Raw genomic sequence first — 18,563 nt, forward strand, 5'->3', positions numbered from 1 at the left:
ATATATATATATATATATATATATATATATATATCAAATTCTTTCTCAGTATACAGGAAATGCGAGGCATCTCATGGCAAGGAAATATGCTACAGATTAGAAATTACAACCTACACTGCGCTCATCATCCTCGTCCGTACCGTTTTCCTCGTTCCGTTTACTGACAAGCACAAGGCACTCCGAGCGTATCCAAATTCTAAAGCTTCATTTGGGTAAGCACAACGAATAAATGAGTCAAATAACATTTATTTACTTACATTCAACCGCATAAACGAACAGTTCGATGTGTTTATATTTTTTAACGGCAAGCTCATGATTCACTTAAAGATGAGGAAGACGAGGTTTGCGACGTTCAGTGATGTGTTCATCTCTAAAAACTCAAATTTCCTTTAAATAATATAAGGCACACTTTTTACGCACTTCTTGGCCTTCGCCGGATTCTGAGCTGATCCCTCTTTATGGGAGTGTCATTAACCTTGCGAGACCAACGACAACCAAAGACGGTTTACCACAAATCACCTACTCCTTCAGTGCAGATGTCCGCCGCGGTGGCTCAGTGGTTAGGCCGCTCGACTACTGATCCGTAGTTCCCGGGTTCGAACCCGACCGCGGCGGCTGCGTTTTTATGGAGGAAAAACGCTAAGGCGCTCGTGTGCTGTGCGATGTCAGCGCACGTTAAATAACCCCAGGTGGTCGAAATTTTTCCGGAGCCCTTCACTACGGCACCTATTCATTTCTTCTTTCACTCCCTCCTTTATTCCTTCCCTTACGGCGCGGTTCAGGTGTCCAACGATATATGAGACAGATACTGCGCCATTTTCTTTCCCCCAAGAAACCAATTATTATTATTATTCAGCGCAGATCGGGTTTGGGGTAGGTGTCGCATTTGTAAATATACCAGCGCAAAACGTAAGCCCATGTTACGGCAGAAGGGAAGACATTACGACAAATCCATTGCTCTCCTCACTGTAGTCGCGTCTATTTTTGTGTACTCACTTCGTTTTTACAATGCGTGAGTATCGTTACAACTGATCCTGGTTGGACGAGCGTAAGGGAAACGCCTGCTGGATGCAGCGGGCATCTTGGAAGCCTAAACGCGGGAAGCAACGCGCAAGCTGTGCAACATACTCTGAAAAGCTGTTAAAATTGTATGTACTGAATTTCGCGAGATAGGGGTCACAGTCATGTTCTCACAAAAAAAATCCTCAGCATAATTAATCCAATCAATGAACAATTTCGAGCGTAAGGAGGCCCGTACCAAATCGCACTCAGCTTGCCACCCTTACAAATGCTGGTAAGGAATTGTCTGTTTTGCTGCTGGGGCCTGATGTTTAATTCACAGGAAGTTAATTTAAACACCTGTTTTGATGCACAGCACGGGGAAGGCGCAAATGCAACCATTTTTCGCTTAATTTTGTACACTAGGTATGCGGATATCTATGGCTATTGAGGAAGGCTCCAATTTTGTTCCTCTTACGTTATGTTAAGGTCTGTTTACACAATGAACCCCACATCGTAGACGCCACAGTGCCTTTGGCGGTCGTCTGCTGATACCAAGGTCGCCAGTTCGATTTCTGCCATGGCGGCCATATTTCGATGGAGGCGTAATACAAAAATACCCGTGTGCGGCAGCGACAAGTGGCGCATGTTAAAGATCCCCATTTGGGCTAAATTATTCTGCAGCCCTCCACTACGGTGTTCCTCACACCCCATGTGTCGGTTCGAGACGTTAAAGTCGACAATTACAAAAAATAAAATCTGGAGACCAGTTTTTGTGTCGCGAAACAGGCTTCGCGTGGCGTTCTACTTTCTGTTCGTAATGATCGCGCCTGGCCCGTATCTGGCCGGGCCCCGGTTGATGATGATGATAATGATGATGATTTTGTCCTCTGGTTGAATGGTACGTACCCACGGTGGGGGATTGGACAGGGTACATTGGCCCCGGTTATCTGCGCACCAGGGGTTCCAGCAGAAATTCCGATATCCTTTCTTCTGACGGCGGACCCCGGATCCTTGGCTGCCATGTTGGTGAACGCCGCACAGTGAAATGTGATGCGCATGTCTAATCCTGTTATCAGCACCTGTGATGCTGGAGGTCAGAGCAAGCGGCTGTAAGTGGATTAGGCATACGCACGGCCTGTCGCCGTGCTACGTTCACCAACATCAGACAATTGTCCGCGGGCAGTGTGCATACCTAACACACCGAAAGCAGAACGCAACCCGGACCAAGGAACGGCAAGAGGCCCGTATTGTGAATCCACATTTACTAAAGAATTCCATAATCCATCAAAAGTATTGATCATTATACCTAGTAAAATCACTGCCCGGATGAACAATTTCTGCGCAAATTGTCGGTGTTAATAGCTTGCTGTTCACCAGGAATATATTGGCACATAGCCACCCAATCTGAACCTGGCAACGTTTGGCAGAAGGTTAGGTGGGTGGATGAGATTAAGAGGTTTGCAGGCATAAGGTGGGTGCAGCTGGCAAAGGACAGGAATAACTGGAGAGCCATGGGAGAAGCCTTTGACCTGCAGTGAGCGTAGTCGGGCTGAAGACAGCGATGATGATAATGACCCACCCAAACCCCCAACCCAACCTCCCATACCCACATCCAACCCCTTCCTCCCAATGGGAAGCCACTGTTTCGAGAGCACAAACCAGGATGACCAGCGCAGACTGATCGACCAGGCAAGCCCGATTGGAACAGATAATGAGGCCCTGGACTCAGGTCTCTAACCTCTTGTGGCTACAGTCAGGCTGCTGCTGCTGCTAATGATGATGAAATAAAGTTTTCCAATTGGTCGGTAACATTCAAACTTTAGAACCGACCGCACGCGCACAAATCGAAAGGTTAGAAAAGTGAAAAAATTATGCTGCAGAATGCACGTTAGTTCTTTCGAGCGAAACCAATTCCAAGCACCGAGAAAAGAAAGTAGAAGAGGCCGAGTTTGCCCCTGCAGCCAGTTGAGAGAACCCCGTTGTGCCGGAAGCTTTGCGATACGAAAAATAGTTCGCGTTGTACGGCGCATATCGTTTACACGGCATCCTGTACGTGAACTGAAGGTCTTATATATAAGCTCTGAAACGCATTTACTATGGCAGGAACAGGCTGCGGCACTACTTTATGCGCTATTGAGTCGACACGCGTACACATAGGAACAGAGTTGAGGAAGAAGTGAGCGTTGATGCGGCGCAAGGCTACAAATGCGTGGACCCTTGACCCGGGCAGGCAGTCGGCATCTTGACAGCTGAGTCTCGGAGTGGCATCGAACATGCGCGAGATAGTCCACATCCAGACAGGCCAGTGTGGCAACCAGATTGGGGCGAAGGTAAGCCACCTCTACCACCTCGTGGGTTATTTCACGGCTCAGGGGATCGCGGTTGCCATTCGCTCCCAGTGCCGGTCGCGGCGCGTTTTACGTTGGTGATTACGTTGCGTCCTAAACGCCACGTACTAGAATCTCGTTTCAGGATACGGGCGAAAGCAATTGCCTGTGAAGCAGTCGCGGCTTTTACCAGACGTACCGCTTTCGTTCTAAGTTGTGGCCTCTTTGCGTTGGACAATGTTGAGCCCTAGCTAATGCTCATCGAATCTCTTGTTCTTGACAACTCCTTTCGCTCTGACCTTTTAATTACTGCTCGCGCTTTGAGAGCGTTGAGATATTGTTGTTGTTTTATGACATATAGCTCAGACTTTATTCCCGGTTGTAAAAAAATTCGAGACAATAGGTCTTGGCGGAGAGGTGACATGGAACAGTTTTATGGCAAATGACTGCCGCAAAGCGATCGGCGAAAATTCTTCGCCGGAATTTTTTTTCGCACGACCTAGTTTTCGCGTTTGATGCAATTCAAAGACCTCAAGTGATCTTAGGCCCTGCCGGGTTTCCGCCATCAGCAAGACACATGGCAGGTGAGAATCGATGGCAGTTGACGAGTTGACTACAAAATCCAGTTGACAAGTGTAACTGTAGCAGTTATGTTGCTTTCGCTGTGAATTACATCCTCTAAATATGCTTTGACTGCCGCCACCGCGCGATGTGACGCCACTCTGATTACTGAATTCTTTTCCCGTCTGCAGTTTTGGGAGGTGATTTCCGATGAGCATGGCATCGATCCAAGCGGGGCGTACCATGGCGATTCGGACCTCCAGTTGGAGCGCATCAATGTCTACTACAATGAGGCCTCCGGTACGCGTCTGGCTGTATTTCGGTTGATAATTTCACTTTGAAGCTTCCCCGTCGAGTTGATCTTGCTTTGCGGCTGTTTCGCACTGCTAATCATTACGGAAATTTGCCGGGCCGTTTGGCACATGACTTCAACAGAAGCTGCAAGCGAAACACAAAACCGAACGCTGTGTGTATGGTTGTCTCTTATTCTCGGTCCTGTTTTAATAGCGCTGTTTGTGCTGTTAAGCTGATATCTGGCATGTCAATGGAGCTTCTTCAACGGCAGGCCTTTGCTCTTCAAGCTTTAAATTCTACAACCGATCGCGCAAATCTAGTTAGGTCAAAGTGCAACGTCTAGTGACCTCTTCTCCTTGCGGCATGTTATGTTAGGCCATAGCAGCTTTTCAGGTTGCATTGCCACAAGTACCGCAGGGATTAGCTTGAAGGTTCTTGACCAAAGCATTTTTTCCATAGGCAATGAATGTTCACAACGCGAATGAGTTTTTAATAATAATAATAATAATAATAATAATAATAATAATAATAATAATAATAATAATAATAATAATAATAATAATAATAATTGGTATTGGGGGAAGGAAATGGCGCAGTGTCGGTCTCATATATCGGCGGACACTTGAACCGCGCCGCAAGGGAAGGCATAAAGGTGGGAGTGAAAGAAGAAAGGAAGAGAGAGGTGCCGTAGTGGAGTGCTCCAGAATAATTTCGACCACCTGGGGATCTTTAACGTGCTCTGACATCGCAAAGCACACGGGCGCCTTAGCGTTTTTCCTCCATAAAAACGCAGCCGCCGCGGTCGGGTTCGAACCCGGGTTCTGAATTCCCTCGTCAGGTTTGACGAGGACATAGTCCGTCTCCCCTCTACTACGTTTCCTTTTGCTACAGTGAGTTTGTAAGGAGTTTTTAATTCTATGTTGGCTAATACCGCCGCTGTGCTTCATTTGGAAGGGGCTCGCTCATGACATCCATGATTTGGCGGACGCATTTCTATGGAGGCGAGATCATAAAGAGCCGTGTGTTCTGCGATCTTATTGCGCGTAAAGTAACCCGAGGTGGTACAAATTTATCCAGAGGCCGGCACTACTGCGTTGATGACAACCCATGTACAGTATTCGGAATGTTAATCCCATATAGGACACCGTAAGTTTAGTAATACGAAACAGATTCGAAACAGGAGACGCAACAGGACGTTAATGTAGTGACATCATTTTGATCCATCTCAATTTATCTATCAACATTTCACCTTCTGTTTTTCTGCTGTAAGATATTTAAATATTTTATTATTAAATATAACTGGATCTGCTGTTTAAAGGCCGGGAGGTGGCGCAAGAACCTAGTAGTGCCGCTTTTATTTGCTATGACACCTACAGTTGGCGCGCTCCATTTTCATTTCTTTAACTGGCTTTGTTGTGACGCAGGTACTTGAAATAACTGCACGGTATCTTTGTTGCCGCTAAGTGATATTTGTTTTTTGTTTGAGGAGGTAAATACGTGCCTCGGGCCATCCTGGTTGACTTGGAGCCGGGAACCATGGACGCCGTCCGCTCGGGACCGTTTGGACCACTCTTCCGGCCGGATAACTTTGTGTTCGGTAAGGGGCTTCTCGGCTTAAAACCTACTACATAAACACATCCACAAGAGCGCACAGTATAGACTAATCTTTAAAGCGTACAACTGGCTTAATTTGTACCCACATCCCTGTACGCACAGCGAATCCTCGCTCAGTATAATCCAGTCCGAGTAACAGTCAGTTTAATACAGCCACGCAATCAACTACTTCGAGTTTGATCTATGGACATTCTCATCAGTTCCTTGCGAAACCTAGGCCGCCAAGATTGAGACGCAAGCTTGGTGGTTCATCAAGAATGTAGTGCGCCATGAAAAGAGCATATTACGAGAGAAGAAACACATGGGCCATTTCGAAAATAAAATGAATTGGAATCTATGATATACAAGGCAAAAGCTGTCGGCGTTCAATGTGTTCATTAACGTGGACACCATTCTAGACGCTTAAGGTAGTGCGTAAACTGGCTCCCCGGGTCAGTGGACGTTTCACTCGCCCTTCGAGGTACGTGACGATGGTGAAGACATGTGGGCTGCATACATTAATATTAATTGGTTTTTGGGGAAAGGAAATGGCGCAGTATCTGTCTAATATATCGTTGGACACCTGAACCGCGCTGTAAGGGAAGGGATAAGGGTGGGAGTTAAGAAAGGAAGAAAGAGGTGCCGTAGTGGAGGGCTCCGGAATAATTTCGACCACCTGGGGATCTTTAACGTGCACTGAAATCGCACAGCCTACGGGCGCCTTAGCGTTTTGCCTCAGTAAAAACGCAGCCGCCACGGTCGTGTTCGAACCCGGGAACTCCGGAGCAGTAGCTGAGCGCTCTAACCACTGAGTCATCGCGGCGGGTCTCTGCATACATTAGCACTGATAACTTCGTTGTAGACACGCGGCACTGCAGTAATAGGCCGCAGCGTTCATTGGGTGATCAACCTCTCGCGATCATCAACTGCAACGAGCCACAGAGGCACGGTGAACGTGCTGCATATCAAAAGTGCGGAAGGCAATCAAATGGGGTTTTAAAGTGAAGGCTTTTCTGGCCGCAAACTTGCGATATCGCCGTGGCGGTGCTCCGAGGATGCACATAACGTCAAAACGCGCGGCTCACCGCGCATAATTCTCTCTTTCTCGCTCCCTAGTCACTACTGAGCATGAGCCAATAGTAGCATCGAGCCACAGGTGTCCGCCGCTGCGCAGCGCCACGCCTTTCCTCAAAATCCAACTTTCAATTGTCAGCTTTCTCTTTTTTCTTTCCCTCCCTTCTTTATCGCTTCCATTACGGCACGGCTCGGGTGTCCACCGAGATATGTGAGACGGTTACTGTGTCATTTCCTTTCCTCAAAAACCAAACAAAACTAGTCAGCCGACGGTGTTCATAGTTTATTGGCGTTGACAACTTTGAAAAGGCCGTTCATTTTCACGAAAGGAAAGACGTAATAATAAACGTAATAATTGGTTTTTGGGGAAAGGAAATTGCGCAGTATCTGTCCCGTATATCGTTGGACACCTGAACCGAGTCGTAAGGGAAGGGATAAACGAGGGAGTGAAAGAAGAAAGAGGTGCCGTAGTGGAGGGCTCCGGAATAATTTCGACCGCTTGGGGATCTTTCACGTGCACTGACATGGCACAAGACGCGGGCGCCTTAGCGTTTCTCCACCATAAAAATGCAGCCGCCGCGGTCGGGTTCGAACCCGGGAACTCCGGATCAGTAGCCGAGCGCCCTAACCGCTGAGCCACCGCGGCGCACAACCGGCTCCGTGTGTCAGCGGAGACCTAAATCTCGCTTCCATGCACGTGGCGCTGGTATCCAACTGCAAAAGACTGCTTTGATTGCGTTCCCCACACTGGATAGGCAGCGCGCCCTCCCTGCCACCCTGGGAGGTGGCACGCAGTTAATGGTTGATCGCGAGATCTTGATCAGTAAACGAACGCAGCGGCCTAGCTATTGCTGCAGTGCCGCATGTCAGCCACAACGCTGTCAGCGCTATTGCATTCAGGCCACATCTCTCTCCCACCACTGCCACGTGCATCAAATCACGAATGAGGCGTCCGCATATCCAGGCAGTCAGTTATGCGCCCTTCCTTTATACAACTCCATCATCGTCTAGAACATTGTCAACGCCAAGAACACTGTGAACGCCGACACCTTTCGCTTTGTATACCCTAGATTAACTGAGCTACTCCACATTAATTTTTTGCAGTTGCATGCCAACGCCACGTTACATGAAAGCGAAAGTGAGGTGTCCAATGACCCAGGGAGCCAGTTGTGCGCCTTTCCTTTCGTAAAAATGAGCGGCTTCTACGTTGTCAACAACACCAATGCACCAAATGAGCGCCGGCGGCTCATTTTTTTTTGTTTTGAGGAACGGAAATGGAGCAGCAACTGTCTCATATGTCTCGGTGGACACTAGATCGAATGGATAAATACGGGATGGAAACAAGAAAAAAGAAAACTTGAGAATCGAATTTAAGGAAAGGTGTGGCGCTACGTAGCGGCGGAATACCTATGGCTCGGTGCAACTAGTGGCTCATGCGCAGTAGTGACTAGACACGCTTACCCGAAATGGGCCGCTGGCTATAGCCTAGCGTAGCTCTCGCTACAAACAATTCCATCCGCCTTTGACACAACACCACATCACTCAGCAAAACGCATAGGTAGCGCATTACACAAGGAAGGGAGGCGGCCGTCTGCGGGGACAATCCGGCATAAAACAAAATATTGCAGACAGATATAACACAGGATATGAGCACAGCTGGCGGTTCTCCCTCCCCTGTGTTCATGTCATTTGTCACCCGCTTTACGTAGGGACTCGCTTGTGTCCCGTAGATTGTGTTCTGTAGCCGAGTACAATGCGAGCCATGACTTGTTGAATCGTTTGCAGACGTGAACATATATTTTGAACTTCTTTCACCCGTCGCATTATCGGGAACTTCCGCAAGCTGTTAACTCCAACTCTGTTGAGCGTTGTTTATCTCTCTTCTCGCTACCTCCACCATGCAGCATAAGTATTGTTTTTTCCGCCCAGAGCATGGCTTTCTTTCATGCCCAGCTTTCTGTGACATCTACTACTTGTGCCATCTACCGGCAGTGGCGGCGACAGGGAGCGTAACTGAATGGGAAGAGGTACAAAAAAAAATCGTAAAACGTGAACAAAATCACCTACAGAAATGCTTCGGGGATTTGTGTAATATACACTTAGCTGAGGAATGTGCCGAAGTTTCTGTCCTGTGCTATTAATACACGAGCTTCCCAGCGCGTTTGAATATTATACGATGCTGCCTACGAAGGGGGCCAAAGTTTTGGCATTTTTACAGACTTTGAAACTGTATAGCACCGTAACACGAATAGATATCGAAAATGCTTCCCGGTTTTAGGTACCCAAATATATGGTGTTTAAAATGGTGTGCAACGATCTGGCATAGCTTTGATCAAGAAGCTTCCTGAGGCCTTATAATTGAAACGTGATATTGCCTAAAATATGAAAGATGGCGCCCGGCACCGAGCTACGCTACAGAAATACTGCTGAAGTTGCGTACATTTCGACGCTTATCTTTTTATCGGGTGACTTTTGCCTTGCAGACAAGAACACATGTCAGAGCTCGAACCCAGTGTCTCGACCGGAGCTTTAAATAAAGAAGGTTGTTACGATGACCATGCTTTAACGCAGCTACATAAAATATTCGCGGCTGTTCATATATGCTTGTCATGGAGCAACTTTGCAAATTTTCAGCCCTTTGCTATTATTTAAAAAATTATTTTGGGGCATGTGATCATAATATATTAGGGTATGAGAGCTAGCTCGCCTGAATTGTAGCTATTCTTGTTACTTTTAAAGAGCGTAGCGGCATTCAAACGGCCGACATCAGAAAGTATTCGCGGATATAAATGTTTACGTTTATTCTTTCAATACTTATTTAAGAAAATTTGATATAGCTTTACTCAGAAACATTCTGAAGCTGTTCAGCTGTTGTCGGCCAGAACACAGATTATGGAGTCTAGAAGCAAATAGCGTCTATATAGAAGTTCAGGTTGTTACTGTCACGTTCACCTGTAATGCTTTCAAATTAGTGACTCTAGCGTTGTCCGAATATGGTGACTCGAGTTTGCACTTAGAGTTCTAACCTGGGTTCAGAACCTTTTGTTTTGGTCAACTAATTTTAATAAATGTGCTCGTTTCTATAGAAAATATATTAGTATGAATGTATGAATGAAAAATTTCACGCATGATCACTATTCATACTTTTATTGCTGCAGCTATTGGCGACTTTTTTGCTGTTCTTTCATTCTGACTTCTGTAATATGCATGCATGATGTATTGCCGGGATCCATCCTGTGTAACACAATTGAAAAAGTGAGGCTTCGCTTTTGAGGTACGAAACTTCGCTTTTAAAGATACCGCAAGATACCGCCAACTTTTTTCCATTTTTGCAAACAAATTGGTGAATTTAATTGTGTCCACTTCTGGGCTACGAGAAAGCGCTTTTACATGGACGTCATCAAGGAAGCATTTCATAACGGTATATATAAATGGTAAATATTGTGGCTGTCGCAATTTGCAACGCTGCCAGCCGCTACGCTGCCAGTCGCTGCTACGCTGCTTCGTCGGCCGATTGTCATGATATCGCATTTAATTCTCCCGCACCTCCCAGAGTGACATCGCAAGTTGCCGCCATGTGCAAGAGGGTTAAACACGGATTAAAAGGGTTAGTCGCGATGTCATATCAATCGTCTGAAGCGACTGTCTTGACAGCCTCCTTTCAAGAACGTTTGCATCTGTCCTTTGAGGCTGGGCTGTAATCATTTTAAGCAATAAATTTTTCTTTTTCCCCAGTATAATAGATGAGTTGCGTTATCGCAAGCAGCATGCTTTTAAGATTCATCTTCTTCAAAATGCTATGAAAACGTCTAAAAAATTGACCGCCAATCGCAAGATCAAAGGAGGTCAAGGGGTATAAATTAGAGGGGGAAGAAAAATAAAAAACAACTAAGTGTCCTGCCCACGCCAGTACCAATACTACATTGAGACTGTTAAAAGAATGAAAACTAGAAGTGCCCCCCGTTAGGACGGCCAATGAAAATCAAGAGAACCACCCCCACAAATACATTCGAAGAGAGAGGTAACGGGTGGGGGGGGGGGGGCGGCAAAGTCTTGCACAGGGTGCCGGGTGATGTAAGGCCGGCTCAGGACCCAGCCGCTATGCCCACCTTTCAGCGTACGCGAAATGCAACAACGCTCCGGCTGTTTACCCCCGGGGGGTCGAATTAGTTCGAAGCGCTCCAGTGCGCTGTCCCTCATAGCCTGTAAGGAACTAATTTGTATAATTTCATTGTAGCTTTTCCCAGTTCCCAGGTTACTCTGCCTGCAGCAGCTTTGATTTCTGTGGTCAGGTGAAAAACTAATTATACTGCACTGAACAATACTTTCGCTTACTTTGGAAGCAGCAGCGTTTGGTAAATCAAACCAAATACAATTGTAATAGAGAGGTAGAGCGCAACAAAAATAACCAGACGGTAAAAAGGAATGGATACCAATAAAATAAGTCACGAATTGCATTCTATGTTACAAAGTTAATGAGACTATCAAATAGGCGGGGATGTCATTATAGCAGGCGGGGATGTCATTATAGCACGTAGCGGAAAGCACAATGTCAGCAAATTACCATGAATGAAGGGGAAGCCTTCGCAACGATAACACTCATGGGAAGTGATCTGTTACGTTTACAGTAATATTCGAAGCACTGGAGGTTATATTTCTTTTCTCCTATGCACCTTTGGGGAGTAAATCGAGCAAATGTAATAGGTTATTTTCATGGCGTCGCTGTCAATAAACTTGCACTTGTCACACTACCTGATAGCTGGTGCGGAAGGGGTTATAACTTCCCCGCAAAAAGGCAAGGACAAGGGCTATAGTTCCGACATAAAATATTTTATTATACACTTTTTATACAACATTTGGAAACAAAATGTGTACAGTCAGAATCACATAGCGTCATTACCTTGTGTTCATGTTACATGTACAGCCAGAACGATGCACTCCAAACGTAACGAATATGAATATAACTAAGCACACTTCACAGCAACATGGCATACAAAAGAAGCAATACTTTGCGAAAAGAATAAAGAGCAAGGCAAACTTTTAATCGGTTGCCAAACAAAATGAGTCAGCAAAGAAGGACATACAAATGAACATAAATGATGGCATTGAATGTGCGTAGTATTGCAGTCGTCACTTTTCTCGAGCCTGTTTGTGCGCATTGTGCACTTGATGCCAGTATCATATGATCTACGCCCGATACGACCAATCAGTTTTCTTAAATTCGCTGCAAATTTTTTTCCTGCTGCCCCGCAGAACTCAAAGGCGTGTGTGCATGTTCATTTTCAAAGCACCCCCCCCCCCAATTATTTTTATAGCTGTACTGATTGCGTTATAAATCGGTTATCCATGGTTTGTTTACAGAAAAGAATTTTCTTACGCAAAAGACAAGCCAAAATATCATTTTATAAGTGACAACTGCAATACTTACAAAACACACATATCACATTTATATTGCCCCAAAAATTGCTCAGGGCATATAAGGCAGTTAAACAGTCACATAATACAAATACACTATTTTTAGTACACACCGAACACTCCTTTAGAAGCAGGTTACATAAGGCATCAGGAACAGTACTCTTCATCTTCAAGCAGTGATTCACTTTCTAAACTAGAGGTACAACACAGCACTATAAATATAGGAGGAAACAAGCAAAATTAAAAGGCACATCTCACCACATAACTGTTATCTCCTCCTATGGCTACAATCATTGCTTTTCTCTTTCTTTCCTTACAAGGTTGCGAAGTTTTTCTATTGATTTGACTCCGAAGCTCCGTGCGCAATTCTCCTGCATCCATGTCGTCCACATTTTGTAGACATGCAGTTTCCTTCGCTCACTTTTTCATCTGCACAGCGTAGCCTCTTCGCCCGTGTCTCTTGAATAAGTCCCTCAAACCAATACTCTTGGTCCCGCTTTTTATATGCACGGCTTAGTCTGATATTCTCACTCACTTCAAGGCTTTTCGCCAGCTTGAGAGCGTCAGCGGCTGCATTCCACATGTTAGACTTCCCATAGTGTAGATGCTTTAGCACGTCGTTTTTTTCCTCTAACCCTGCGCCTTGAAATTCGACCAAGGCACTTGAACCTTTCTTGCTTTGCGGAAGCGTGGTGCGCGAGAATATGAATGTACGGCGTAACTCTATCGCCACCATAGGCTTTGCAACCTTGGGCTCCTAATTCTAAGAACGTGTGAAAGAATTCTGAGGTTTCTCTTTCTATGCTGCGACCTTCAACATCATTTTCCAGGTGGTAAAAAATTTTCCGCATAAGCTTCCAAAGGAGCAAAGTTTTTTCCTCTGTCTGAGGGTGCAATTTCCCGGCCAGTTTTTCAGGCAAAGCCTTTAGCAGGCGCTCACAATCGCCCCCCGATACCGACGTGAATGTTTTTCTCTTGTTTCCTTCATTCGTTTCCCAGACGTGAAATTTAATCCCACAGTTATTTATGGCGTCAACGATGTCCTGAACGTGCATGGTCATACAACGTGGGTTGCGGACTTTTTCACGGTAATCTCTGTCTTCTGCTTCTGAAAGCAATCCATCTACAAGGCGGTTAACTATTCTTAACTTCATGTGCAATACATCAGGAATTATTAAATCAGAGTCGAAGTTAAACAATGGCACGTTTTCCATCCCGTTCGCCTCTGCGCAGCAATCAGCTTTCATGTTCTCAAGAGTGCGGATCAAAGGAGGCTCATTAAAGCTCCTGTTACTTGTCAGAACTGAGCACCTTGTCTGTGGGTTTGCTCGACAAAATGGACAAGGATAGTGTGATGCAGCAGACTGCAGACAATGAACAACAAGCAAAAATTTCAAATCTGACCCTAGACAGATGCGAATCGGAATCTCGTGGTCCCCTACAGATATGCTACCCCTTCGTGCGACAACATTAATTTCTTTTATCAAATCCCGAAAAGCATCTCTTATTTCAAAATAACCTTCCGAGATCTCCGCCACTCCGAGAAGGCGATGAAGGTTATGGCTTTGTAGGTGCCGCGTTTTGCAAATGATGACGAATGATAATGTTGTCCAGGTCGTGCGTCTACTCACAACGCAGCCATCACCCTCTATTTTTACAAGGAGTGCCTCGGTGGAGATCTCTGTCTCTGAGTGGCTTTCCTTTATTGCATATTCCAGTACTGATTTTCTTCTGGATACAGTTTGTGCAAGTATACGCCTTTCACAACCCGCCCCTTCAGGTCAGAGTGGCGCTGGCAACAATTGGGCCAAGGGCCACTACACCGAGGGTGCTGAACTGGTGGACTCGGTGCTCGACGTTGTGCGCAAGGAAGTGGAATCCTGTGACTGTCTGCAGGGATTCCAGCTGACCCACTCCCTGGGCGGTGGTACTGGATCTGGCATGGGCACACTGCTCATCTCGAAGATCCGTGAAGAGTACCCCGATCGCATCATGAACACCTACAGTGTAGTGCCCTCGCCAAAGGTGTGTGACATTATCTGCATGACCCAATTTCAGCATCTTTGAAGCAAATCAATCATGACATTTTGGCCTTGCTTAATAAGGCGTCTTCCTTGAATTTTGATTAGTCGTTATGCACAAAGTTCTCATTCTCTTCCTGCGGCTACCTCTAGGTTTCGGACACTGTCGTCGAGCCCTACAATGCTACTTTGTCAGTGCATCAGCTTGTGGAGAACACCGACGAGACCTACTGCATCGACAACGAAGCACTCTACGACATCTGCTTCCGGACGCTTAAGCTCACGACTCCCACCTACGGAGACCTTAACCACTTGGTTTCTGCAACGATGTCGGGTGTGACCACATGCCTGAGGTAAGTATTTCGCAGCTTCATTCAAGGGGTCACTTAAGGACCTCATGCATGTTCATAAAGAGCCCAAAGAGGTCGACACCATCCGCCGAATTGTTAGTTCCGACGGTAGTGATCGGTTCATTATGGAACAACCACTGCAAAGATTGCGGTCGCCAAGGTCTTTTACAAAATGTTTAGAGTAATACACTACAGCTAATCTCCATGTATAAAGTGCATATGGTGGCAATATTTTCAGAAAATACAATGACGAGCAAGAAAGCAAATAAAAGCACCCTCACCGTCCGCACAAAAACTAACAAACACCGCACCTGCTATAGCCAGCCATGCAGCTGCTCAAGGAAGCTTTGAAAAGCACTTCAAGGAAAGTGAATTTGGCAACGGCAGCAATAACGAGAAGGCGGCTGCCGTCGGGAATAATGGAGCGGCTCCTAATCTACGGCATGCGATTGCACACATTGGGAATAAAATGTCCGTGTTTAACCACTGTACCTCAGAAACTCATGAGGCGAAAAGGTAAATTAAGGCCTCGCGCTGTAAATGATGAAAAACTACTCTGTTCAAAAAGCAAACATCTCAAATCTCTTGGAAATAATTTAGGTGTGTGTCAGTGGAGAATGCTTTTTGAAATGTTTCTCCTTTATAAAGCGCACATTTATCTCGTTCAGCTCCTTAATCCTAGCGTACAGGACCTCCATATAAAGCCTCACGTACAGTGAAATCAGTTATCCCCGTTTTCTCTGCGGGAAAAGGGAATACAAATTCCCACGTTTTGGTATGGAAGTTTTTCTTCGATAAATAGTGGCACTTTCTGAGGAAGTAGGGAGCAGAGTACCACATAAGCCTGCTGAGCAGTCAGTATGGAATACTTGTTGCCATTGTTGGGGGATGGTGTTTTAGGGCCTGGAGAACGATCACATAATTTTAAAGTGCCACGACAACCGGCAGACCGGTGAAGTTAATACCCATCGATGTTCTCCTAATGTAGTAATTTGTATAACATTCGGATTTGGATACGAAGCAGTGACCATGTGAAGAATCCATTTTTATTTTTTGTGACTTTGCCAATGAATCGAAACAGCAACAGAAGAAATCTTGTTATCTTACTGGAGCTGGTTTGTTTCGCCGCCGTTGTAATTTGGCTGAGGCAAATAACAGGCATGCAGTTTCAATGTTCTCTAGAACAGACTGGCAAAGTGTAAACTATGTCACTTCTGAAATTTCCATGAGTTCGTTCTTTCATTGGGCTTCGTTGTCTGCACTGGCGTGAAGAGAACTGAATTTCAAATTTGATGACCCGATATTCAAAAGCTTTGAATGAACAGCGGCAACAATTGCGACATTCTACAAGATGCCTCCACTGACCATTGTAGCTGCTCCATAATCTTACCACAATCTTGTTCTCACTGCTCCCAAACAAGAGCGCACAACATACCTCTGTAAATTCTCTCTCCCCTTGTGGATTAAGCGGGCTTCTAATCAAGCACCGTCCCATTCCTCACAGATTTCCTGGGCAGCTGAATGCTGATCTTCGCAAGCTGGCCGTTAACATGGTGCCCTTCCCTCGCCTCCACTTCTTCATGACTGGCTTTGCTCCACTCACGTCCCGCGGCTGCCAGCAGTACCGGGCTCTGACTGTGCCGGAGCTGACGCAACAAATGTTCGATGTCAAAAACATGATGGCTGCTTGCGACCCCCGCCACGGTCGTTACCTGACAGTTGCTGCAGTCTTCAGAGGCCGAATGAGCATGCGGGAAGTCGATGACCAGATGCTCAACATCCAGAACAAGCAGTCGAGTCACTTCGTTGAATGGATCCCGGACAACGTAAAGACAGCTGTCTGTGACATACCGCCTCGAGGTCTGAAGATGTCTGCTACTTTCATTGGGAACAGCACAGCCATTCAAGAGCTTTTCAGGCGGATCTCCGAGCAGTTTACAGGTGACCATCGTGTTTGATTTGAAAGTGCTTCTTAAAAGCACATGCTTTCATTGTAGGTACCCATTGCTGTCGATTTTCTGGAACAGCGCATTTTCGGGGACAGTTCTAGGAGTGTGACCCCACCTGCTTGATATATTATTTTTTGCAGCTATGTTCCGCCGCAAGGCCTTTCTGCACTGGTACACCGGAGAGGGCATGGACGAGTTTGAGTTCACCGAGGCAGAGTCCAACTTGAACGAACTGGTGTCAGAATACCAACAGTACCAGGAGGCCTCAGATGAGGACGAGGGGGAATTCGAGGACACCCCGGCAGAGGCCTAGTTTGTGTGCAGTGCTTTTTTTCTTTCGGTTTACAATAAAGTTTGTTTGTCGTGGATCCTTCTTTTTGAGCCAGGTGCTTGTGCACTTTAGTATGTCGTAGGCCCGGACTGCGTCACAAGGATGGTCACGCAAAGCAGCTAAACCTTACTGTATTGCAATGTGCGCACATCTGTAAATAGCAGTGTGACCGCCGTTTTCGGCATTTTGACGAAACTCTAAAATCTGTTAAAATCTTCTCATCGAACCGCTTTTAGAGCGAACGCAAGGTGATCAAGGAAAACTAGTTTTGATGAGCTATTATTGGTCTCGGATACTTCCTGTCTGATGATGTGGCAAATTCTCTGTGCTGTCGAAACTGATATGACAAGAGCCGGTTTTTAGAACATCGCTACGGAGAATACATTTTGCTTATTCTCAGTGTTACTTGACTGAGGTTATTTGGCATATTATCTAGCCATCTTTTGTCTCATATTTTTACGATTTTTAACAAAAATTTCAGTGACGGGATCTTCGTCAATACTAGGACGATCGAATCACTTTCCTTTAGAGACTCTTCTACTTGAGGCAAGGAAAACACGTTGAGAAGACGCCCACATCACATCAAGTAGCATTTGAGGCTGCTTGACCAATTCATTGTTCAGCGATAGTCTAGCTCCTCGGGGCTGCTGAACCTGTAGCGATCTAACCACAAGGCCCATATCTCGTCCTTCTGTGAGCGGCATAGCCCTAACCCGGGACGCAGCGCAAAAAGGTTCGTCGTCAAAGGCTTTGGCGATTCGCCACTGTGAGGAGCCCTCAACCCTTAATACTCAACGAACATTGTCCGTGTTGAATTCTGCGCTATTGATTCAGAATCCCTTAGCGTGGTGTCCACAGAAACGGAGGGTAGGTGCTTTGGAAACCACGCGAGCTTTCGTGATCTGAAAGCCCTATGGTTGGAGGCGGGAGCGATATTTCCGGCGAGGGCCTGGGGTAAACAGCTCTTTGTTTCTATAGCAGTTTAGCGTCAGCATCACCAGCTCTTAACGCGATAGCGGTAAAGGCCCCGTTCACCCGAAAATCCAGAGCCGATGTTCGTGTTTTCGGTGTCGTGAGTGAAAAATCGCAAGCTCTTGATTGCCCAGGTATTGAATGCCCAGGTATTTTTGGATGCAAAGTACAGAACGACCGTTTGCATATATGGTAATTAACCGACTTCGCTACCGCGTTATACCCTTAGGGCGGAGCTTAAGTGATCCTTCCAAGTTTTGCATGGCAGGTAGGAAAGCGCTTCCTGATGTCCCTGAGGGGCTCAAGTATGTCTCCGTAGTACGTTTGCATTACAGGATAGGTTCCCACTTCGTCGACTACCGTTTGGTTTTATGACCGCGAGCTGTGGCGTTCGTGATTTGATTCCCGGTGTGTAGAGCCCATTTTAATGTAAGTGGTTCTCAGCTGGTACCCCCATGGCGGAATATTTGGGAAGCCTTCTCGATGGGGCTACCGCTGGTGTAATTACGACTGATTGTCGGCGAGTCGAGGTTACTGTCAAGGATCTGTGCCATCTGTTTCCGTCGGCGACTGCGAGGATTTTCGTGGTCAAATAGCAGCCAGGTCGCGGCAGTGTAACGCGAAATTCGGCGACAACTCGTGCACTACTGGAGTGGAAACCGTTGCATTTTTAT

The 18,563-nt window shown here is 46.1% G+C and overlaps 1 protein-coding gene across 1 annotated transcript; it reads left to right on the forward strand.

The window, feature by feature from the left end:
- Nucleotides 1–3,219: 3,219 nt before the first annotated feature.
- Nucleotides 3,220–16,899, forward strand: LOC144115137 (tubulin beta-4 chain-like). The gene is made up of 7 exons (XM_077649315.1): nt 3,220–3,332; nt 4,082–4,190; nt 5,671–5,781; nt 14,047–14,291; nt 14,441–14,640; nt 16,142–16,578; nt 16,727–16,899. Exons 1-7 carry the CDS (start codon nt 3,276–3,278, stop codon nt 16,897–16,899), a joined length of 1,332 nt encoding a protein of 443 aa, XP_077505441.1. The 5' UTR covers nt 3,220–3,275.
- The last annotated feature ends 1,664 nt before the right edge of the window (nt 16,900–18,563 follow it).

This window comes from Amblyomma americanum, chromosome 1 (assembly GCF_052857255.1).
Source record: "Amblyomma americanum isolate KBUSLIRL-KWMA chromosome 1, ASM5285725v1, whole genome shotgun sequence".
NCBI lineage: Eukaryota > Metazoa > Arthropoda > Arachnida > Ixodida > Ixodidae > Amblyomma > Amblyomma americanum.